The sequence below is a fragment of the Psittacula echo genome (genome assembly GCF_963264785.1).
Source record: "Psittacula echo genome assembly, chromosome: 1".
NCBI lineage: Eukaryota > Metazoa > Chordata > Aves > Psittaciformes > Psittacidae > Psittacula > Psittacula echo.
This window is the reverse complement of record NC_137735.1, coordinates 83,639,741-83,659,231: the sequence shown is the minus strand read 5'-3', so window position 1 is coordinate 83,659,231 and position 19,491 is coordinate 83,639,741. Positions and strand designations below refer to the sequence as shown.

Below are 19,491 nucleotides of genomic sequence, written 5' to 3'. Positions count from 1 at the left end.
AGCACATCCACCCTCTCCCTGGGCTTTCTTCAGAGCAGAGAGATCCTCAGCAGCTGACTCTACTCGCATCTAGTGACAGTTCAGCCAACACAACCCAAGGCTCTACTGCTGGAAATGCCCCCAGCTCTCATCTGTGTGAGGACATTTACCTCCTCCCAAAGAGTTTTCCTTCTGGATCAAAACTGCTGTTGATAAACAAGTCTTCTGCAGGACTTGAGGGGAGGTTGTCATGCCATCTTCTTCTCAGGGGGACAGAAGGAAATGCTGCCCTTGATGAAGTAGGTGACTAACAAGGCAAGAATGTTCAGGTACAGTGCTGATATTCAGGATAGACCCTTTCAGGTATGCAATGTCCAGCTCCTGATGACAAGTTCCTCACTGGGGAAGGACTGAAGAGGATTCATGGGAAGCAACGCCTACCCAGCTTGGTGCCAGACCTTCCACAGTGCCTGTTTTTCCTTTGCCTTCCAATGCAGACCTTACCTACCTTCCAAAATTTCATCCAGAAACAAAAAGATTCAGGGGTATTCACACCAATGTTCCAAATGATTGCATGGGAGCAGGGTTTGGCTGCTAGTATCCTCATGAGTGATGATGTTAATATTGTGGAAAATATCGGGTCCCATTCCACCTGTTAGTATAAGAAATATCTCCTTTGTCTACAGTATCATCCACCTCTTGGTGGTGTTTTTGATCCCATCCATCCTCATTATCTTCTTCTACCAGGAGGTCACCAAGTACTTTTGGATAATAGGCACTGACAGCAGGGCTTTCAGGAAGAGAACAAATATTGTCCCAAGAAGAAAAGTGAAAGCCATCAGGACTGCATCTCATGTTAAACTCGGAGTTTCTCCTCTGCTGCCTCCTTTCCTATGTGGTGAGGCACTTTGAAGAAACTGACTGAAAAAAGAGCTCCCTCGTGACATACTGGATACCTTCCTGTATCAGCAAGGGACAGGGCAGAGACCTAGAAATACAGCCATGGGGTGAAGAAATAGTATGCTACTTCACACCTACCCCAGGCTGGATTGAATGGAAACTACTATTTAATACATGCTTCCTATAACCTCAGTGAAGTGACTGGCTGATTTAAACCCATTTTTCTGGCAGCCAAGAACAGGTCAAAACAGCCACCATGCGCAGTTTTCTGCTGTCAGTTTCAGCTGAATGTCAGGGTCCTGAGTGCACCAAAAGCCCATGAATCATATCAAACCAGATCTGCGAATCCCTCACTGAGATCACCCATTTAAGGTTGTTTCCTTTCCTCTGTTTGTGCTGGTCAAACCGCAGGCACTGAGCCTTGTGTTCTCAGGGTAGGAACAGGCAAAACCAGGCCACTGAGGGCAGAGCAGCTTTGAGGCCACATGCGTTTTAGTGCATGCTGGATGAGAAAGGCCCCACCTCAACAATGTAAACAGACTTGGAATAAGCAGCCTGCTGGCGCGGAAGCTGGACAAACTATCCAGAACAGAAGGATGAGAGAAAAAGGGCATGGTAGAGACCATAAATATCAGAGGTGGCTTGCTATATGGAGACTCATCTCACTCCCCACACCCAGTGCTGCCTGTCAGAGAAGTGCACTCTTGGTCACAAGCAGCAAGGAAGCCTGTGAGGGTGCAAGACAGTGCCCACACACCATGTGGCCATCTCCGGACTTGGAGTTACAGCCAGCCATGTGCTTCAGCCAGGAGGAACCCGCAGGAGGGTGATTCAGTTGGAATTTGCACTGTCATGCAAAGTCATCTGTTATGGTTTAAGCCACCTGTCACCAGGCCTTTAACACCACATAGATGGCACTGTCTCCTGCTAGTGGGGTCAAGCATTTCCTCTCAGACCACAGAGGTCCCTGACTTACTCACGTCCCTTTCCACAGCTCAATGACAGCCATGTCCTCCACCTCTGAAGCTGCTCCTGTTTGACACATCCTTGAACCTCTCCTCTATGTGAGCATTCTGGGACATCCTAAAGCACAGCTAAAAATACGTCTCCACTGACAGTCTCTAAGCTGCTTCTTCTCTTCTACAGTATTAACATCAATGAAATTGTTCTTCTGTATTTCCACACTGTTCTCCACGGAGCAGTTTAATCCACCATGCAGCTCAGGACCTTGTTATTTGTTTTTGGTGTGCTGTGGGAATTTCAGGGAACTCTGATTCAAAACCACATTTGTTGGGAAAATGCTTCTTTATGAGGTAGCTTAAGATTAATCCCTTAGCTACACTTAAATTTTTGTGGGATAATTTCCTCTCTTTTGCAGTCACACATGCATGTTTATTTCAAACCATGCGACATCCAAGTACACTAATAATCCCACACTGGTCATGGGATTGCTTTTGGACTCCCAGGAGCTGGATCCAAGTTTAGAAACTGTACACCACACACATACCTTTTTACATTCTGCAGAAGCAGCAACTGCTTTTGGCTGATTCTGTGCCTGGCCCTGTATTTTCCCATGTAAGGAACGGCAGTAGGCCATGCACCACAGCTCTCTTGTGTTTTAGGTACATTTATCAGCCATTAGACGAGCTGGACCATATTCAATTTTGCTTGGGTTTATTCACAGCCAACTTGGTGAAGCCATATCCCTTACCAATACCGAAGACCATGCACCCGCCAAGACATCTTGGTGACACCCAACACTGCTCTGTTATACCTCTTGGTCATCCTATTTATCCTTGTGCCTTACATTGCTTATGCTCATCTCAATCAACCACGTCAGCTTACTCTATATGAAGGCTGTAGCAGAGCCATAGTCTGTCTACATCAGTGCACACATCAGTTCCATACCTAAGCTCACACACTGGCATTCTACGGATCACAGAGTTGCCAAAGTTTGTATTTCAGTTTCATCTGTGTAGAGGATCTTGACTCCACTGATTTAGGGGAGAATAGTGATGTACCCAGTCCCACTGAATTCAATACTCCAAGCAGCTCCCAAAGAAATCATCAAGATGGTCAGTGTATTGAGCTCAAAGTCAGCAATACCAAGCCTTCTTAGGACCCGGAGGAAGAAATAGGTCCAAAGACCCAAGTAGGAGATGTACATGTTAACCACACAATGGGAGAGTCCCAATCTGATGGTTCTATCAACTTCTGACCTCCTGGGCTCTTACTCCACCATGATCTTTGAACCCAAATAATGGCCATGCTGGACAAAGACAAGGCTTCTGGTTTGCAAGCACCTGTGCTCTCAGCCAGTGACTTTTTCCCTCACCAGGGGCCTTCCAGTGTAATTAATGCCCAGCTGTTTTTTCAGTTCCATCCAGGCACAGAGACTATCTAAATTATTATCATGCAAGCTTTAATCCAGTGTCACACAATAGGGACAATTTTTACTGTAGAGGCAAATGCAGAAAGTAACAGCTGTTGATTCATCTATGTAGCCCAGGGTTTCAGTAACGCGCCCTGCTTTTAACCCTTTTTCATGTAGGTCCAGAAAGAGAAGGTACACAAATATTGCATACAAGAAAGACAATATCAGATACTTAGGAATGCAACTCATTTAATGCTGAAAAGGAGTCTCATCTAAGTAGTGGGTTTTTGGATTACAGTTTCATGAAAGTCCACAGACACTAAGCAATGTGAACTATCAAGTTCACAAGGTATGTTGTATCATCCAAGCTGTACTGTACTGATTCTTTTTCAAAAAAGAACAGGGATGATTTACCAGAATTATGTCTGTATATTTTGCAGAATTCTATTTATTTTGGAGGGCATGGTGCTCAGGTGCTCACTGTTATAGAAGGCAACTTAAGCTTAAAACAATGCTGTAGTTTGGTATGATGATTACAGGGTAAGTAAAGCAGCTCCCTCAGAATAGTCCAAACATCTGCAGGTTTGCTGCGCAATTCATGAAAAAAAAAAAAAGAAAAAACCTAAATCCTGTCACACTTAGGTAAGAGATCTGATAATATTTTGAGTATTTTGTTAATGGACATGAATTCAGCTTTCACTGGTAAACTCACTAGGGGTGAAATCTGCTTCTGTAGATAGGGTCAGGTCTAAATCTTTATACCACGTGAATTTTCATCTGAATCTCCAAATCAGGACCAAAACAGTACTAAAACATTGTCTAAGCTAAGATTAGCCTCTGCGTTTATTTTGTGGGCAGAACAACTCATACTAGGAAGGAATAAGAGTTGAAAGAAAGTTTGAAAGACAAAGCAAAATATGAGGCCAGTGAATTAAAGGAAAATCAACCACATCTGGGCCAGAACAAAAAATGAAAAGGTGCTGTAACAAATCCTTGGGTCATTTCTAGTTAGGCTTTTCATTTTTTTACTGTGAGACAATGAAGCAGGACCACATACACAACCTGAGAGTCCACATGATTGTTTTATTTACGCTGTTACACAAAGAATGGGTTGGGACTGGTATGCTATTAGGCCAAGCATTAACACATTTGCCAGTTCCTGTAATAGTAAAGCAATTGTGGAAAAAGTAGCAAAACCATTAAGTTCTGTTGCTCCTTGGAAAAGGCTGGGCCTCTGTTTTGATGAACTGTTGTCTTCCTCCTCTCTGGCTATAATCAAATTCCCTCTTTGGTTCCACTCTCCTGTCTTGCATGGCATGCATCTTGCTGTCAGGCTATGGCAACTTATGCACATGAAGCTGGATGCTGGGCCACAGTCATACCATGTAGGAAGAAATCTACAGCATTTCAGTGTATTATATAAGCTGTATATAAGCATTATAAGGTCACTTTCATGACAGCAGGCGTGGAAGTTCTGCATACTTAGAGCAATTAAAAATTAGGGATTTTGGGTAACCAAAACAACAGTGAAAAGCTCATGTCACTGTGATTATAATCGAAGAATACAACATTGTGGAGGCTACTATTTACTTTAAAGATCCAATATTCTATCGGTATTGTCCTTGAGACTGCTCCAGTGACTGCTCCACCCAGAAAAGTTCCATTTCATAAGAGACAGGTTCTGCAGGAACTAAATCTACTCAGAATTACATTCCTCCTGAGGTGAAAAATGCAGAACAAAGTTTGTGCATCATTTAACCCTCCAGAAAATGGCTTAAATTGTTGCTGATCCACATACCAGATTCAGCTGAATTTTGGTTGCAGCTGACCTCCATTGACAGCGAGAAGCTAAAGCTAAGCACCCAGTGAGCTATCATGGACGCTGTCATGAGCTATCAACATACAAGGATAAAAAGATAGGACACAGCTAGTATGAGAATCAAGATTTACATCTTTTCCCTTCATGGTCTATAGGATCTCATTGGGTCCTGTTCCCAGCTGGGTAGATAGGACAGTTCCACAGACAGCTCTTTCTTGATAGGCCATCCCCAGGCTGTGAAAAATGGAGCCAAGTTCTTATTCACCTGCTGAGAAAACTTCTGTGCCCATAAGTTCATCTTAGAAGGGTTGTCTTTCGGGATGGTGGACATTTTCTGGTAGTCAGAGAAGAGATGGATGAAGGGGTCCCAACCAAACCCTTCCTGCAACTGATGGAGAAGAATATATTGTAAAAAGAATGAAGTTCTCATTTCACTGGCAGTATACCTGTGTGGTAAGCAATAGAAAATCCCATAGGTTTCTGCAGCAGTTTTTAGAATAAATGTGGTGTTCGATGAACGCGTCCAACTTTCAGGCTTCAGAGTGTAATTCAGATCATTAGATACAGAAAAATACACTTTCCCATTACAATAGCCTCCTAAAACAGAGTCAAAAGATGCACTGGGAGCAGCCAGAAATGACACCAACCTATTATACAAACTGCTGCTTTGAGCAGAGGAAAGCTCCTTCTGCAGTGAAAAAGCATCAAAGAAGACACCAACAGAAAACCTGGAAAGAAGGAGCACAGGAGAACAAGGAGCAATCAGAAAACAGGAAGGAGAGATTGTGAGCAGGGCATACTTTGGGTAGGAATAAGAACAAAAGGGATTCAAATAGAAAAACTGCTGTTGCTGTTACAACAACCTACATTGTTGCTCAAGATAAGCTTACTACGAAGAGCTGACTTGGAATAACAGCATGACAGGATGCAGAATGTCTACTCAATGTCCATAGTTCTTTACAAAACCATGACTTACATCTCGCTTTCTGATACGAAACAGATTGACACTATACTGCATTCCACAAATTCTCCATCATGCTGAAACAGCTAAGCAGTTCAACACTTATACCTTAGGCAGAAAAAACAGGCAGGTTATCTACCTTTGATAATTCCCTATTGATACGAAAACTCCTGGTGCTGAGACTAGCTCTGGACTAGGCAGTTCCTATGAGGATTAAGCGAAAGGGGAAAGTGAAAAATCTCTCTTTTATGCTCCTTCGGGATAACGCACTTTAATCTAGGACAGGCTTCTTGATTTAGAGTCTTGACCACAGTGAGGGATCCGGTTACACGTGCAGGAGGATAAACAGAACCTGTTCCCTTGTCGCTTGATGGACTACACTGGCTCTACTCAGAGCATTGGCTGATATGAACACCCTGCTCTTTGCTATGTTTTGCAGAGCGTAGCCATGTAACTCACCAGGATACTGATAGAATCCTGGCTCTTCTACACACTTTACAATGCCAAGGGGCTTTTTACCAACTAGCTCAATGTCTCACAGGAAATGTGCAGCAGATTAAAGAGCTGTGCCCAAGTTTGTTCACCCTTTTCCCATGCTGTGTAACAAGGCGCAGTTCCTGTTTCTGCCCTAGGGAAAAAGATTTGTATATTACACTAAGCCCTCTCCCTGAGCGGTTAAGCCCAAGTCTGGCAAAGGAAGGTTTTCAGAAGACATCAGCATTAGACACCTCTGTTGTATACCTCTCAGGTGCCTTCTGGACCCAGCATGAACCCAGACTGTAAGCAAACACAAGACATGACAGCTACATTCACCAGGCCGCAGGCATTCTTCTGACAGAGGCTTCACTGACTGTGCTAATACATCTGCTTTTCCCAGTTACCTGCAGGTATGTCTCCAGAGCAGTCCACACCTTCCAGTCCTTCAACTGAGCACCTTTCTTCAGATACTCTCTTATCCTTTCCTCCCGACACTGTGACTTTAGAGCCTGATGGGCCTGATGCCTGGGAATCCCCAGCACCTTCTCATGAACATAGACAGACCAGAGGTTGCAGGTGGCCTCTGTGGTATGAGGAGGAAACTCCCATCCTTGCTGCTGTTGATTGTGTCCCAGCTCATGGACAGGACCCCAAAGACCAGTAGTTTGCATATGCTTCACATCTAACATCTCCTTCACCGAATCCAGGTGCCCCATGATGGGGTAGCCAGCATGCATCCAACCTGCAGGAAAGATAGGTACCAACACGCATCGTAAGTGATCACTCCAATGCCTCTTAGACATAATGACTGTATATTTTTCTTTCAAATCTCTAGTGCCTTTACTTCATCTCACAAATCACACTGTATTTCAATGAATGAAAACTTTTTTCCTTTGTGAGATACAGAAATACTACGTTTCATCCTAACAAATAATCAAATAATCAGTATAAAGGTAGTACTACCAGAAGGGTCAGTTAAGCACAGTTTAACACAAGCATATGCTCATGGTTGGACTGAAGTTGAGATTTCCGGACGAAGGCAGAAGCCTGACTATTGCCCACAATACACCTGAACTCTCACAAACTGGGCACAGTTGATGCCAATCCAACCATGCAATAATGTGGTTCAGCACCCTGGCAGAGCTTGAGTCTTCCCATGCAGACTGTAGATACTGCATGTCTGCACTTCAGTATCAGCAGTGTGGATGAGACACATGGAAGTCAGAGTTTGTCATGTCCAAGGGTTGCAAAGCTGGTCATGCTTACACAGTATCACAGTATCACAGTATGTTAGAGATTGGAAGGGACCTCAAAAGATCATCTAGTCCAATCCCCCTGCCAGAGCAGGAACACCTAGATAAGGTTACACAGGAATGTGTCCAGGCGGGTTTTGAATGTCTCCAGAGAAGGAGACTCCACAACCTCCCTGGGCAGCCTGTTCCAGTGTTCTGTCACCCTCACTGAGAAGAAGTTTCTTCTCAAATTTAAGTGGAACCTCTTGTGTTCCAGTTTATACCCATTACCCCTTGTCTTATCATTGTTTGCCATTGAGAAGAGCCTGGCTCCATCCTCATGACACTCCCCCTTTATATATTTATATACACTAATAAGGTCCCCCCGCAGTCTCCTCTTCACCAAACTATAGAGACCCAGCTCCCTCAGCCTTTCCTCATAAGGGAGATGCTCCACTCCCTTAATCATCTTTGTCGCCCTGCGCTGGACTCTCTCCAGCAGGTCCCTGTCCTTCTTGAACTGAGGGGCCCAGAACTGGACACAATATTCCAGATGCGGTCTCACCAGGGCAGAGTAGAGGGGAAGGAGGACCTCTCTCGACCTACTGACCACCCCCCTTCTAATACACCCTAGGATGCCATTGGCCTTCTTGGCCACAAGGGCACAGTGTTGGCTCATGGTCATCCTGCCATCCACTAGGACCCCCAGGTCCCTCTCCCCTACACTACTCTCTAACAGGTCGTTCCCCAACCTATATTGGAACCTGGGGTTGTTCCTGCCCAGATGCAGGACTCTACACTTTCCCTTGTTATATTTCATCAAGTTTCTCCCTGCCCAACTCTCCAGCCTGTCCAGGTCTCTCTGGATGGCAGCACAGCCTTCTGGCGTGTCAGCCACTCCTCCCAGCTTAGTGTCATCAGCAAACTTGCTGACAGTACACTCAATTCCCTCATCTAAATCATTGATGAATATATTAAATAATACTGGTCCCAATACTGACCCTTGAGGCACTCCACTAGATACAGGCCTCCAACTGGACTCCGCCCCATAGACTACAACTCTCTGGCTTCTGTCCTTCAGCCAGTTCACAGTCCATCTCACTACCTGATCATCCAGGCCACACTTCCTCAATTTAGCTATGAGGATGCTGTGGGAGACTGTGTCAAATGCTTTGCTGAAGTTAAGGTAGACCACATCCACCGCTCTGCCATCATCCATCCACAATGTTATTTCCTCATAAAAGGCTATGAGGTTGGTCAAGCATGACTTCCCCTTGGTAAAGCCATGTTGACTGCCCCTCATAACCCTCAGGTTTGAGGCTTAAGCCTGTTCTTAACCTCACAGACAGCTATTCTATAAACAACTTCCTAGCATCATGCTAGGCAAGAATCTTGCACTGCAAGGGATTTTATTTATGTCTCCTTGGTGTCTTCATCCCTAATTTGTCCTTATTTTTGAAGATTCCCAAAGGTTTATACAAAAGTCAGATACCTGAACTCAAACACCTACTGTAGCAGGGGAATAAGCAGCTCTTTACACTCTCTACACAGGGAGCCTACATAACTTTCTTTGTACAACTCAGGTTGTAGAGAACATGAAGCAAGTTTGAGAACTTCGCAACAACATGGCAAGCCCCTTCCTGCAGGAACCATTTAAGATCTTGAGCTCTCTCTTTTTTTTAGTAAGACGGATACACGTATTTAGCAGCCACTGCCACTCAAAAAAATCAGGTCCAAAAATGTGACTGAAACCATTTAGCCCACCTGAAACAGAAGGGAATTTTTTGTCTGCAGACTATGATTTTTAAACTGCCATTTCCTCAAGACAGCAGAACTTAACACTCCCAAGATGTGCAACAAATTCTTTCCATGTGGCTTAGCAAAGGATTAGTACATTAGTGTTCATGCCAAGCCCTTGTCTCATTGTGGGATGATGAATTTATCCATCTATTTTGAAAAACAGCTGAACAAAATTTGCATTGCAAAGTTCCACATTTACCATATAATTTGACTATAGATCAAATTCACTCAGTTCAGAACTGGAAAAGCTGGGGGGGGAAGGGGGGGATGGAGTAACAGCTGCAAAACTACACAGTCATGAGCTTTGACAGTTAATACTGGTTCTACTTCTCCACTGCCGTCATCTCAGGCACACATCTTTTCTGGCTAAGCTGTGCCCACAGTAACCATCAATACCTGTGGAGCAGGTAGGCACACACAGGTTCAACAGTTGGCACTGAATGTGTGAGAACCGTCCTGTGCCTGAGGCAGGGCAAAACCAGAAGTCACATTGCTGTCTCACAGCTGTATTGACTCTACAGTGCACTCAGGAGGGAGAATGAATGAGAACTACATGTGAGTCAAAGCCTCTGTAGTCAGCAGCTCTGCCTCTTAACACAAGCAGGCAGAAGAAGAGCTGAGTGAGACAACATTCAGAGAGAGGAGGAGGCCTCTGAAAGGGTCAATGCATTTTTCAAACCCTGCCTTACCATGTTTCCATCCTGATGAAATAGCTCAAAATTATGCATGGGTCACAGTCATTTAACACCTTACATATATTCCCAGTCTGGACTTCGCAAAACAACCTCGAAGGAACAGACATTGGTGCTAGAGGCCACTTGTCTCTTAGCCCTTGAGAAGACCACATGGCAATGTACCTACCACATGAGATCTGGACATCCGTTACAATCCTCTCTGGCCTTGGGAATTTTGTTGGTATGGCTGCCAATTTGCTTATTGCCACCATGATCTCGTTCCACAGGGTCAGCAGCGGCTGTGGGTTCTCCATGTGACGGATGCTGTCAGATGGCACTGTCAGGATGAGATTCTCAACAGCCAGTTCTGCCCAGGGAGCAGGGTAGTGCCGGATACAGGCTTTCCACTCTCTTTCACAGGTCTCCCCTACACCAATAACACAGAAAAGCGATTTAGCACAGCTCTGACTTTTGAACATGCTCCCAGAGGTTAAGCTGGAGAAAATGATCACAGCCATGAAATTCTCTTGGAAAACAGTACGGGGTAGCTGCGTGACTGGGGGTGGTGGCTTTTAGCTAGTTAATCCTTATGCTGTGCTTAAGAAGTCTCCTCAGGCTCTTTAATGGATGGGAAACAGACAGAAAAGGACTGGCATATAACAGAGTAATAGCATAGCTAGAACAGATCCCTTTTTTCCATCTGAGAACAAGAAGCATCAGGCTTCTCCAGTGTCTGTTGATGACCTCATTTCTTCTTCTTCATTACAGATTTGCTGTTTCATATGACAACCCTGGTTTTCTTTAGTTTGACAGAAGAGCAAGAAGAAACTACATAACCGAAGAGACACTGACAGCAACATGGGAAATTCAGCAGAGATTTACTGTAGGGACCAGAAATGGCCATATGGGGGCACAGTAAAGCAGGCAGAAGGCAAAGCAAGCTTCATTGTGACAGGGTCAGCCTGTCTCCCTCCAACACAATGGTTTCCATCGGAAATAACAACTCCAACATCCAAGAAATGTTGGTTTGGACAAACCCTGCCCATTTTGTGACAGCTCCTTCACCTATCTCCTGCCATGTAACATGCACAGTGTGACTAAGTCCTGGAATCCCAGAGGACAACAAAGCAAGGAAACTAAATCTGGGTATTCCTAACCCCAGGCATTTCTAAGATATTCCTAAGCACAGAATCATCCTTCCTTTCAGGCACAGGATAGCAGCATCTTTGAACAGCGCTAAGGAGAAAGGCACCAAGGTAAACAAACAAACCTACCAAGCTTGAAGAAAGGAGCTCTGACTGCCCCTTCCACTGTGATCGGCACTTTTCCCAGACTGCTTTTTGCTGGTACTACGATGTAAATGAGGCCACCCCAGAGGCAGGAAACAGTCTGTTTCTGGCTGGCAATATCACATGTGCGTATTACCACTGGGGCCCGTTTCAGCTCTGCGGCGTGAGAGAGGTCATCCGTGTGACACCCAATCTGAACCTGGCAAAGATGAGGGTAAGAACAGCTGGTCAAAGGGCTCCAAGTGTCACTTGGCAGACCGACCACAACACCTTGAGTCATCTGCTGCAGCACTGTCCCTGCAGCGCACACACACAGAAGGCCTTCCAGCCTAGTGCAAGTTTTCAGCCTGTGGTGACAAGAAGCAGCAAACAGAGTGAAAAAAACACTGGTGAAGTTTAGTGCTATCCCTATCTCAGGGAGTCTTACAGCTATATTCCCATTATTACTGGCCCAACTACATCCTTCACCAGCAGGTCAGGGTACTGCAGTGACATCTGTTGTTGCATTGTACTTGCATTGCTAATTCCTTCACCCTTCACCAGCACCAAAGTCACATCCTGTAACATATCAGTTGGAGAGATGTGATCACTGTTGGCTTCTTTTATTGTGCCTCATCCTTGCTCCTCATACAGTAAACCAGACAGCACGTGGCTGTAGAGAAACAGAGAGAAACCAGAAACACCTGAGTTTATTTTGCATGTCAGCTACAGGGAGCTCACTGCAAAAAATATCCAAGCAGGTAAGCATTTATTTGCTTGTTCTTTGCAAAGAACAAGATCCCGAGTAACTAGTTTATACCTGATCTGGATACATCTACATAGCAATAGTGATAGCACTGTGCAAGTACCTTATGAGAGATCTGAGGCTTGATTATGACGTTGGACAGAGCCTTGGGTGACATAGTTTAGAGTGAGGTCTCCCTGCGCATGGCACGGGGGTTGTAACTAGATGACCTTAAGGTCCTTTCTGACCCTAACTATTCTATGATTCTATGATCTGGAGAGACAGAACTAAATTTGATGCATAGAAGGACTCTATTTATTTTGGCCCTGAAAATTACTTTGATCAGTTCTCTGCACAGTGACAACAAAAAAACCCCAATACAGCTGCCTTCAGGCAGCAGCCACACTCGCTTTCCCTGCCAGCACACAGAAATAAGAGGAATACAACAGGAAAGTGGAATACAACAAGAAAAATCAGACCAATTAATAAAAAGTGTCACAGAGTGGCAGCAGTAGGAAATAACTGAAAAGGCAGCCAAACCAGTGAGAAAACCCTTCCTGGTGCTAATTCCTGAGTGCTCACCTGACAAATACATGGATGTAAACAGAAGCCAAATTAGAGACAGCTTACCTTTAGACCAGCACCCACCACCTGGCAAGGGAACGATATAACTGCTGTGGGCCCTTCTGGGACGTAGAGTCCTGTACTCCTCCAGGCTGTCTTACCTAAAAGGTAAGAGAACATAGTCTTAAATAGCCAAGCACTTCTTTGTCCTGATATTACAGATTCTGAAGATTTCAAGCTGCAACAGAAGACTCTTCAATCATTTTATTTTCCCTTGCTCTACACTCACAGAACTGTCTCATGTTTTACCTAGCCTGTCAGAAATACAGTTTTAAAGCAACAGGGTACCAGTGTGAACAAGATCATCACACCACTAGCAAGCAGGCCCACTCAGACTTGAACTTCTGTAAATGCCAAGCTTAAATGTGTTTACTAGTATCTTCTAAAAATAATCATCACCATAAAAAAAAATAAGAGAAGAAACCAAAACACCTATATTTCCCCCACTCTCACCCTCTTACCCTAAAGCCCTCAAAAGAGGTGCACATTGTGGTGGTATTAAACATGTCTGAAGTTGTAATGGTTACAAAACATTTCCTAAATAACAGACCGATAGTGACATTGCATTTTTCCTTACTGACTGGCCCAGCACCAGGAATTTCCATTTCTAGCTGCCTGAAGTTATGAGAAAGCCTAAAATGCTTCGCTATGCTAGGTGTAACTGTAAGATGAGTATCCCACCATACTACTACAATTTATAGTGGTTTTAGACAGTCTTTCCAAGGAAATGCAAGTCTCCTCTGCCTAGGTCTCTGTAAACATCTGTAATACACAGAACAAAACTGATTCATCTCTATAGTACTGATCAGGCAAAATCCACTCCCTAATTCTGACATAAAGTTTACTCAAGCATATTTCAACACAGACAGCAAAAGTCCTAAAAAGAGCTGAACTGTCATAAAGCACCCAAATGACAGCCCTTCCTGCCCTCTAAGAATGCAGGACCAGTTTTGTCAAGCAAAACCTAATCCAAGGAAAAGTGCAAATAAGACCGTATCACAGTGTTTCACCAATTTTTCTCAGTTTTGCTGACTATGCACCAAAGGCAGTTTTGAAACGGTGTCCAGGGTTTCCTAGCATTTCTTTCGTTTATACGAAATGACACAAATTCTGAGCATTTCTGGTCAAAAATACTGTGCTCAATCCAATATATTCAGCCTCATTTTCACCCCCAGAACCAGACCTTCACTCCATCAGCTGTGCTAACACAAGCTGTGAGACTGTGCTATAACTGGCTGAAATTATCAAGATAAAAACCAAACCTGTTGTTCCTAACTCCTACCTTTTCGTAAGATGGCCCATGGATGGCTGTATCAGCGCAACTCTGGCAACAACCACCTGCATCGCAGAGACTAGGGTTTCTCAAGAAAGCTTTCTCGCCAAAGCCATTGTGCCGTGCAAGTACTCTGAGGCACTTCTGACAGGTGGTTCTTCTGCCACAAGTGTCAGTGCACCAACAGTGAGAAAACAGGACTTTATGGGGTGTTTCAGAGTGCTGAAATCAAGGCTGGTCACATAAGCAGCCTGTCTGCCACTACACAGAGGACAGCCTCCTCACAAGTCTACAGTGAAACTGCACATCTGTGCTCATGTTCAGATGTATGCAGACACATGGACGCTGAGGACAGACACCCCACCAATCCCCACAACAGGATGCCAGAAAGAAGTGAGATATACTCCTCACCTGGGTTTGTGCCATCTATTTCCACAGTGATGGGGAAGGCACAGATCCCAGGAGCAGATTTCTGCACTAAGGCTGCACTGTCTGTCATGGTTAAAGACAGCTCAGTTGCCATGCACAGAAGGACTGCCTCTTTGGAGTTGCTCTTGACAGGGCAGTTCTTGCTGACTTGTGGGATCCCGCTTCTCTGAAGCACTTTGGTCAGGATGCGGTGGAGCGAAGCATACGCAGGGCAGCCATGGACTGGGATGTGTAGAAAGGCAGCGCAGTCTTGTGCTAGCCTTTGCAGCCAGTCCTTCATGGGGTCCTGGACCTCCTCATGCTTGTCTACATACCTGCTGAAAAGAGCGAGTGCCTTGCGGAAGTGGTAGTGCTCCCCAGGCCCCACAGGCAGGTACTTAGCTGCCTTGGTGCTCTGCCCCAGGATGCTCAGCCCAAAGCGATTCAGGATTTTGTTGCCGGGATATTGTGCCACAGCAGCTTTGCCGCAGTTCTGGGAAGCCCAGTACCAAGCCTGGCCCCCAATCAGCAGGCCACCTCCCTCTGCCACAAAAGCATGAACCCTCTCTGCCTCTCTAATGGCATGAGAAGAGCAGCAGTACACACTCATGTCTCCTGTCAGCTGTGACACCTGCGACTTCACCTCTCCCTGACGGAGGAGGCTACACAGCTTCTTCAGGCTGGTATCCACACCCACCAGCCCCTTTCTCCCAGCATCCAGCCAGCAGACAGCATTGAGCAGGAATCTGGACAGCTTTGGGGAGAACAGCTGGCTCTCATGGCTTGCCACCACAACACGGCCTCGGCCATAGCGTCCTGCAGCTAAGAGGCAGCGGTGTGAGCTGTCCAGGCAGAGCGGGAAGCAGAGTTCGCCGTGCACCAGCAAGGTGGAGGGTATGCCCCCGGTCACCAAATCCAACTCCAACACACCATTCAGGAGAAACTCAGCGTCACAGCTGAGGTTGGCCTGGTGCCTGCAGAACCAAGAGAGGTCCAGATTAGCCACAGCCTCAGAATCTTCTGCACAAAAGGCCACCTTGTCCACCTCACTCTCTTCTTATTACTTATCCTAGTACATCACATCATCAGTTCTTTCATAAAAAATAAAATATTCACCAGTACCTAATTTTTCCCTTTTTAAAGCCTCAGTTTTTGCAGCCAAGCAAATCTGTAAGGATCTCAGCACTCATTTAAAAGAACAGAGAGAAAGAAGAGGTCAAAACAAAGTTTTGAGACCTATAAAGAGCAGCTTGACAATCTAAATACACTGCAGAAACTAAAAAATCAGAAGACTTTCTGTATTGTTTAAACTGCAAATGATGTGGGAACTGGCACATCATTTATCTCACCATTCTGTTATCTCCTAAACAGAAACTTTCTCCATTTACCCTACCCTAGTCATTATGAACTAGGCAAGCCCCAAAGATTTCTGTGTCTTCTCCCATCCTCTGCCATTGTTGAGCTAGGCCAGATGGGCAAGATGGACAGGCAGACACACAGCTAGAGAAATAACAAGTGACTAAAAGATGAATCAGGGCTCTAAAACATAATCCTCACATTACTGCTAGTTGGCGTCCACAATATAAAGAGATTATAGTGTGTAAGGCCCTCTTATCTCTGCTATTTCCAAATGACTCCTGTATGTTACTGTGGAGAAAGACATGTTGAAATTACTTTCATTTACTTTGCTTACACTTTCTCCTGGTTCTGCCAAACATGGTTTTGCCCCAATACCTGGAAAAAATCTGTTGTTACGTGGCCATTGCAGCCAACTCAATCAGAATAAACAATGCTACCCTTTCGCATGCCCATAGGACAGGAATTAAATCTGTAGCTTTCCGCTGGTTATTACTTCACTGAGACCCTTTGTCAACACAGTATGTACCCAGGCATATGGCACAGCACCTGCCTCAGCTAAACTGGGAGCATAGAGATTTCCTGCCCACAGCCTGTGTCAGGAGCTGAGAAGAGAGGTGGCACTCAGCCCACCTCCTCAGCTATTTGCCAGTCCCAAGGTTTCACTTGCAGAAGGTGAATTTCTGCAAATAACAGGCTAAACAGGTTTAGCAGCTGCCAGCCACAGCCTGGCCCAGAGGGCTAGCCTGGAGCTCCATCTCCAACCTGGTTTTGAACTGTGGGAAACTTGCCCTGAACCTGTATACACATGTGGGGAGAGGGAGAGGTACCTCCTCCTGTCCCCATGTTCTGTGTTGTACTCAGACACACTTAGTCAGGCAGTCTGCTCTGAAAGTTGGCTCTCCTCTTTTTCTTCCCCTTCCAATGAATTCCCCAGGCCTGGCCCAGCTGTTCTGGAAGCAAAGACACCTTACTTTCTGATTGCAACCAGTGGAGAGATCCCCCTTCCATTGGAAAAAGACAGTTGTATCCCACCCTCGCTAGTAAAGAACCAGCATTCACCATCATCCTCATTTTTCACCTCAAGAATCTTCTATAAACACCTCACCTGCATAACCTAATCAGTTGTTCAGATGGAGAGCGATTCAGATACTTACGGGACAACTAATGGGACCTTGGGAATTTTCTTGGCAACTTTGAAGATGCCTTTCTCCACAGCATTTCCTGTGAAGTACACACCAGCCACACTGGTCACTTGGTTCCCAGGGAATTCAAACAGCACCTTCTCCTTGCCATGTTGTCTAGCCCAGTACCAGGCTTGGCCACCAACAAGCAGCCCTCCGCCTCCCTTTAAAAAGCCAACCAGGTCTTTTGCCTGCGCACAGTCATAGGCCTCCATACAGTACACCCCCAGGGAGGGACTAAGCTCTGCCCCAACATGTACTTTGGTGCCAGTCCTGAGTAGCAGCTGGGAGAGGGAATCCAGACGAGGATGGACCCCAACCAGGGCCTCTGGGGAAGGCTTGAGCCACTCCACAGCATTTGTGAGGAACTGGAAAAACTTGGAGTCCTTCAAGATTCCTTCATGGGAAACAACCACCATCCGGCCCTTCCCATACTGTGAAACGGCAATCAGAACCTGCTTCTTAGAGCTCAAAAGCACAGGATAGGCATCCTCTCCAACAAGCAGCAATTCACAAGGAACAAAACCACCAGTGAAGTCCCATGGCCCAACACCATTTACTAACATCTCATAGGTGGCAGAGGGCTTCATCTTCATAGGCCACACCTATCTGGTGGAGAGAAGACAAACATTTAGTACAGTACGGCTCAGCAATCACAAACAGCTGTAACAACCCTGTAGAGTCATTTTTTTGTTGTCTAGTAGGAACTCCAAACACATGGCAATCATTTACTGGAACTGGCTTTGTGGGCACAACTTTTCCAGAGATTTGAATTCTTTTTGTTTGCTTGTTTGACTTTTGTTATCAAACTCTTTACAATTTAAACAGGAGTGACAAGTGTATCAAGATGATGGAGGAAAAGAAAGTGACTGTTTCAATAAATTCTACTATGCATCATGGAGGAAAACAGGGAAATAAAAGTATTCACTTTCTCATTAATGATTTACACAGAGTGGGAGAGTGCCAGAGGCTCCAGGAAGTCTACAAGGAACTTGCCTGATAGAGGTTGTTTACATGGAAATAGTCAGGAAGTTAAAAGACCTTATCAACACAACACATGGCATAATTCAAACACGCAGTTCACATTTTAATTCCTAATTGGATACATACTGAGCTGCACACAGTTGCTGCGAGATGGTATTCCAAAACTGTACCTCTGATTAAGCACTATAAGCCCTTGATTAGTGCTGTGAGTGGGAGGAGAGGCAGTAGAAATTATGGAGTCAACCAACTCCCCTGGAATAACTGAATTTAAGTCACAGTACCTAGAAGAGCAGGTTTGAGCATAGGAGATTCATGCCCTAGTTCCCTGATCCAAAATGCCCCATGATCTCAAGGAAACAATTTCCCTCTTCTGTAGCTTTGTTTCATCTGTTTTCCTATCTACAAAGTAAGGAGAGTGGTACTGACCTCGATTGCCAAGCCCTTTGAGGTCTATGGGTCAAGTGTTCTATTCAGGCTTCCTCAGCTTGAAAGTTTAGCTCAGCTCTTCAAGAGTTATCTTCTCCTGAGCCTGGGCGGCTGTGACTGTGAAAACAGGAAGGTTTTGAGTACGGCCCAGTCACACCCAGTTCCTGCCAGTCAGGATTCACAAGGCTGACTTGGAGCACAATCCCTGTGGCAAGGTAGAAAGCTGCTCCGGGGCCAGCCCGGCCGTTTCCCTGGGAGCACCGTGCCAGCACTGGAGCTGCATTCTCTGATCTTCACGTGCATTTCAGATCTGGCTACCCTGAAAGCAAATTCTTGGCATGCAAACACAGGGAAATAGAAAAATCCTTGGAGAAGCAGCATCCTTGATTTGGATTTGTCACAAGCCACAGGGTGCTTGGAAACAGCAACCTGATCAAGAATGACAGTACAATTCCTACTGCTTATCCTCTGGACTTACCTGCAAGCTCCTGTTTTTTTTCACCCAGACTCTCGTGGGACTCCACTGTTGTTTTACATAGGATTTATGTGTCAAAGCTGCTGATTAGCATATGATAAAAATTACATTGTCCAGAAATTTAGTGCTGGTTTGCTGGCTTAGTCTGAATTCCAGCTTTGTTTCCCCAGGTTTGAATAAGCCCTACATTTAAAGGCAAACATAAAGGCAAACACGAGGTCTAAGTGGTTTAGGTTGTTTTACCAGGAATCATGCAACAGAGTAGTGGCACGGCTTGGGAAAATACTGAGGGTTTTTTTCTGGTGGCTTCTGTGGATCTGATACTAATGTACTGATACAGTGACCCTAGTGTAGGGGAGAGGAAAGCCAGGTAGGTAGTTTCAGCAATTCGTATTCTACAGAGGACTACCCTACAGGACTAGGTTTGTAGTAAAAAAAAAAATCTTTACTTATTAGCTCACACCCTTCTTATCACAGGATTTGAAAGCTAACATCCTAAACTCCAGGCACATAAAACGATGGGTGCTCCCTG

At 45.1% G+C, this 19,491-nt stretch overlaps 1 protein-coding gene across 1 annotated transcript; it reads right to left on the bottom strand.

The window, feature by feature from the left end:
• Positions 1–5,214: 5,214 nt before the first annotated feature.
• TCAF2 (TRPM8 channel associated factor 2) lies at positions 5,215–18,607 on the bottom strand (the record flags this gene model as incomplete). The annotated part of the gene is made up of 8 exons (XM_080624577.1): positions 18,485–18,607; positions 17,048–17,683; positions 14,538–15,508; positions 12,860–12,954; positions 11,491–11,704; positions 10,404–10,643; positions 6,915–7,252; positions 5,215–5,460 (listed from the first exon to the last, which is right to left on the bottom strand). Exons 2-8 carry the CDS (start codon positions 17,668–17,670, stop codon positions 5,215–5,217), a joined length of 2,727 nt encoding a protein of 908 aa, XP_080480703.1. The 5' UTR covers positions 17,671–17,683; positions 18,485–18,607.
• Between the last annotated feature and the right edge of the window lie 884 nt (positions 18,608–19,491).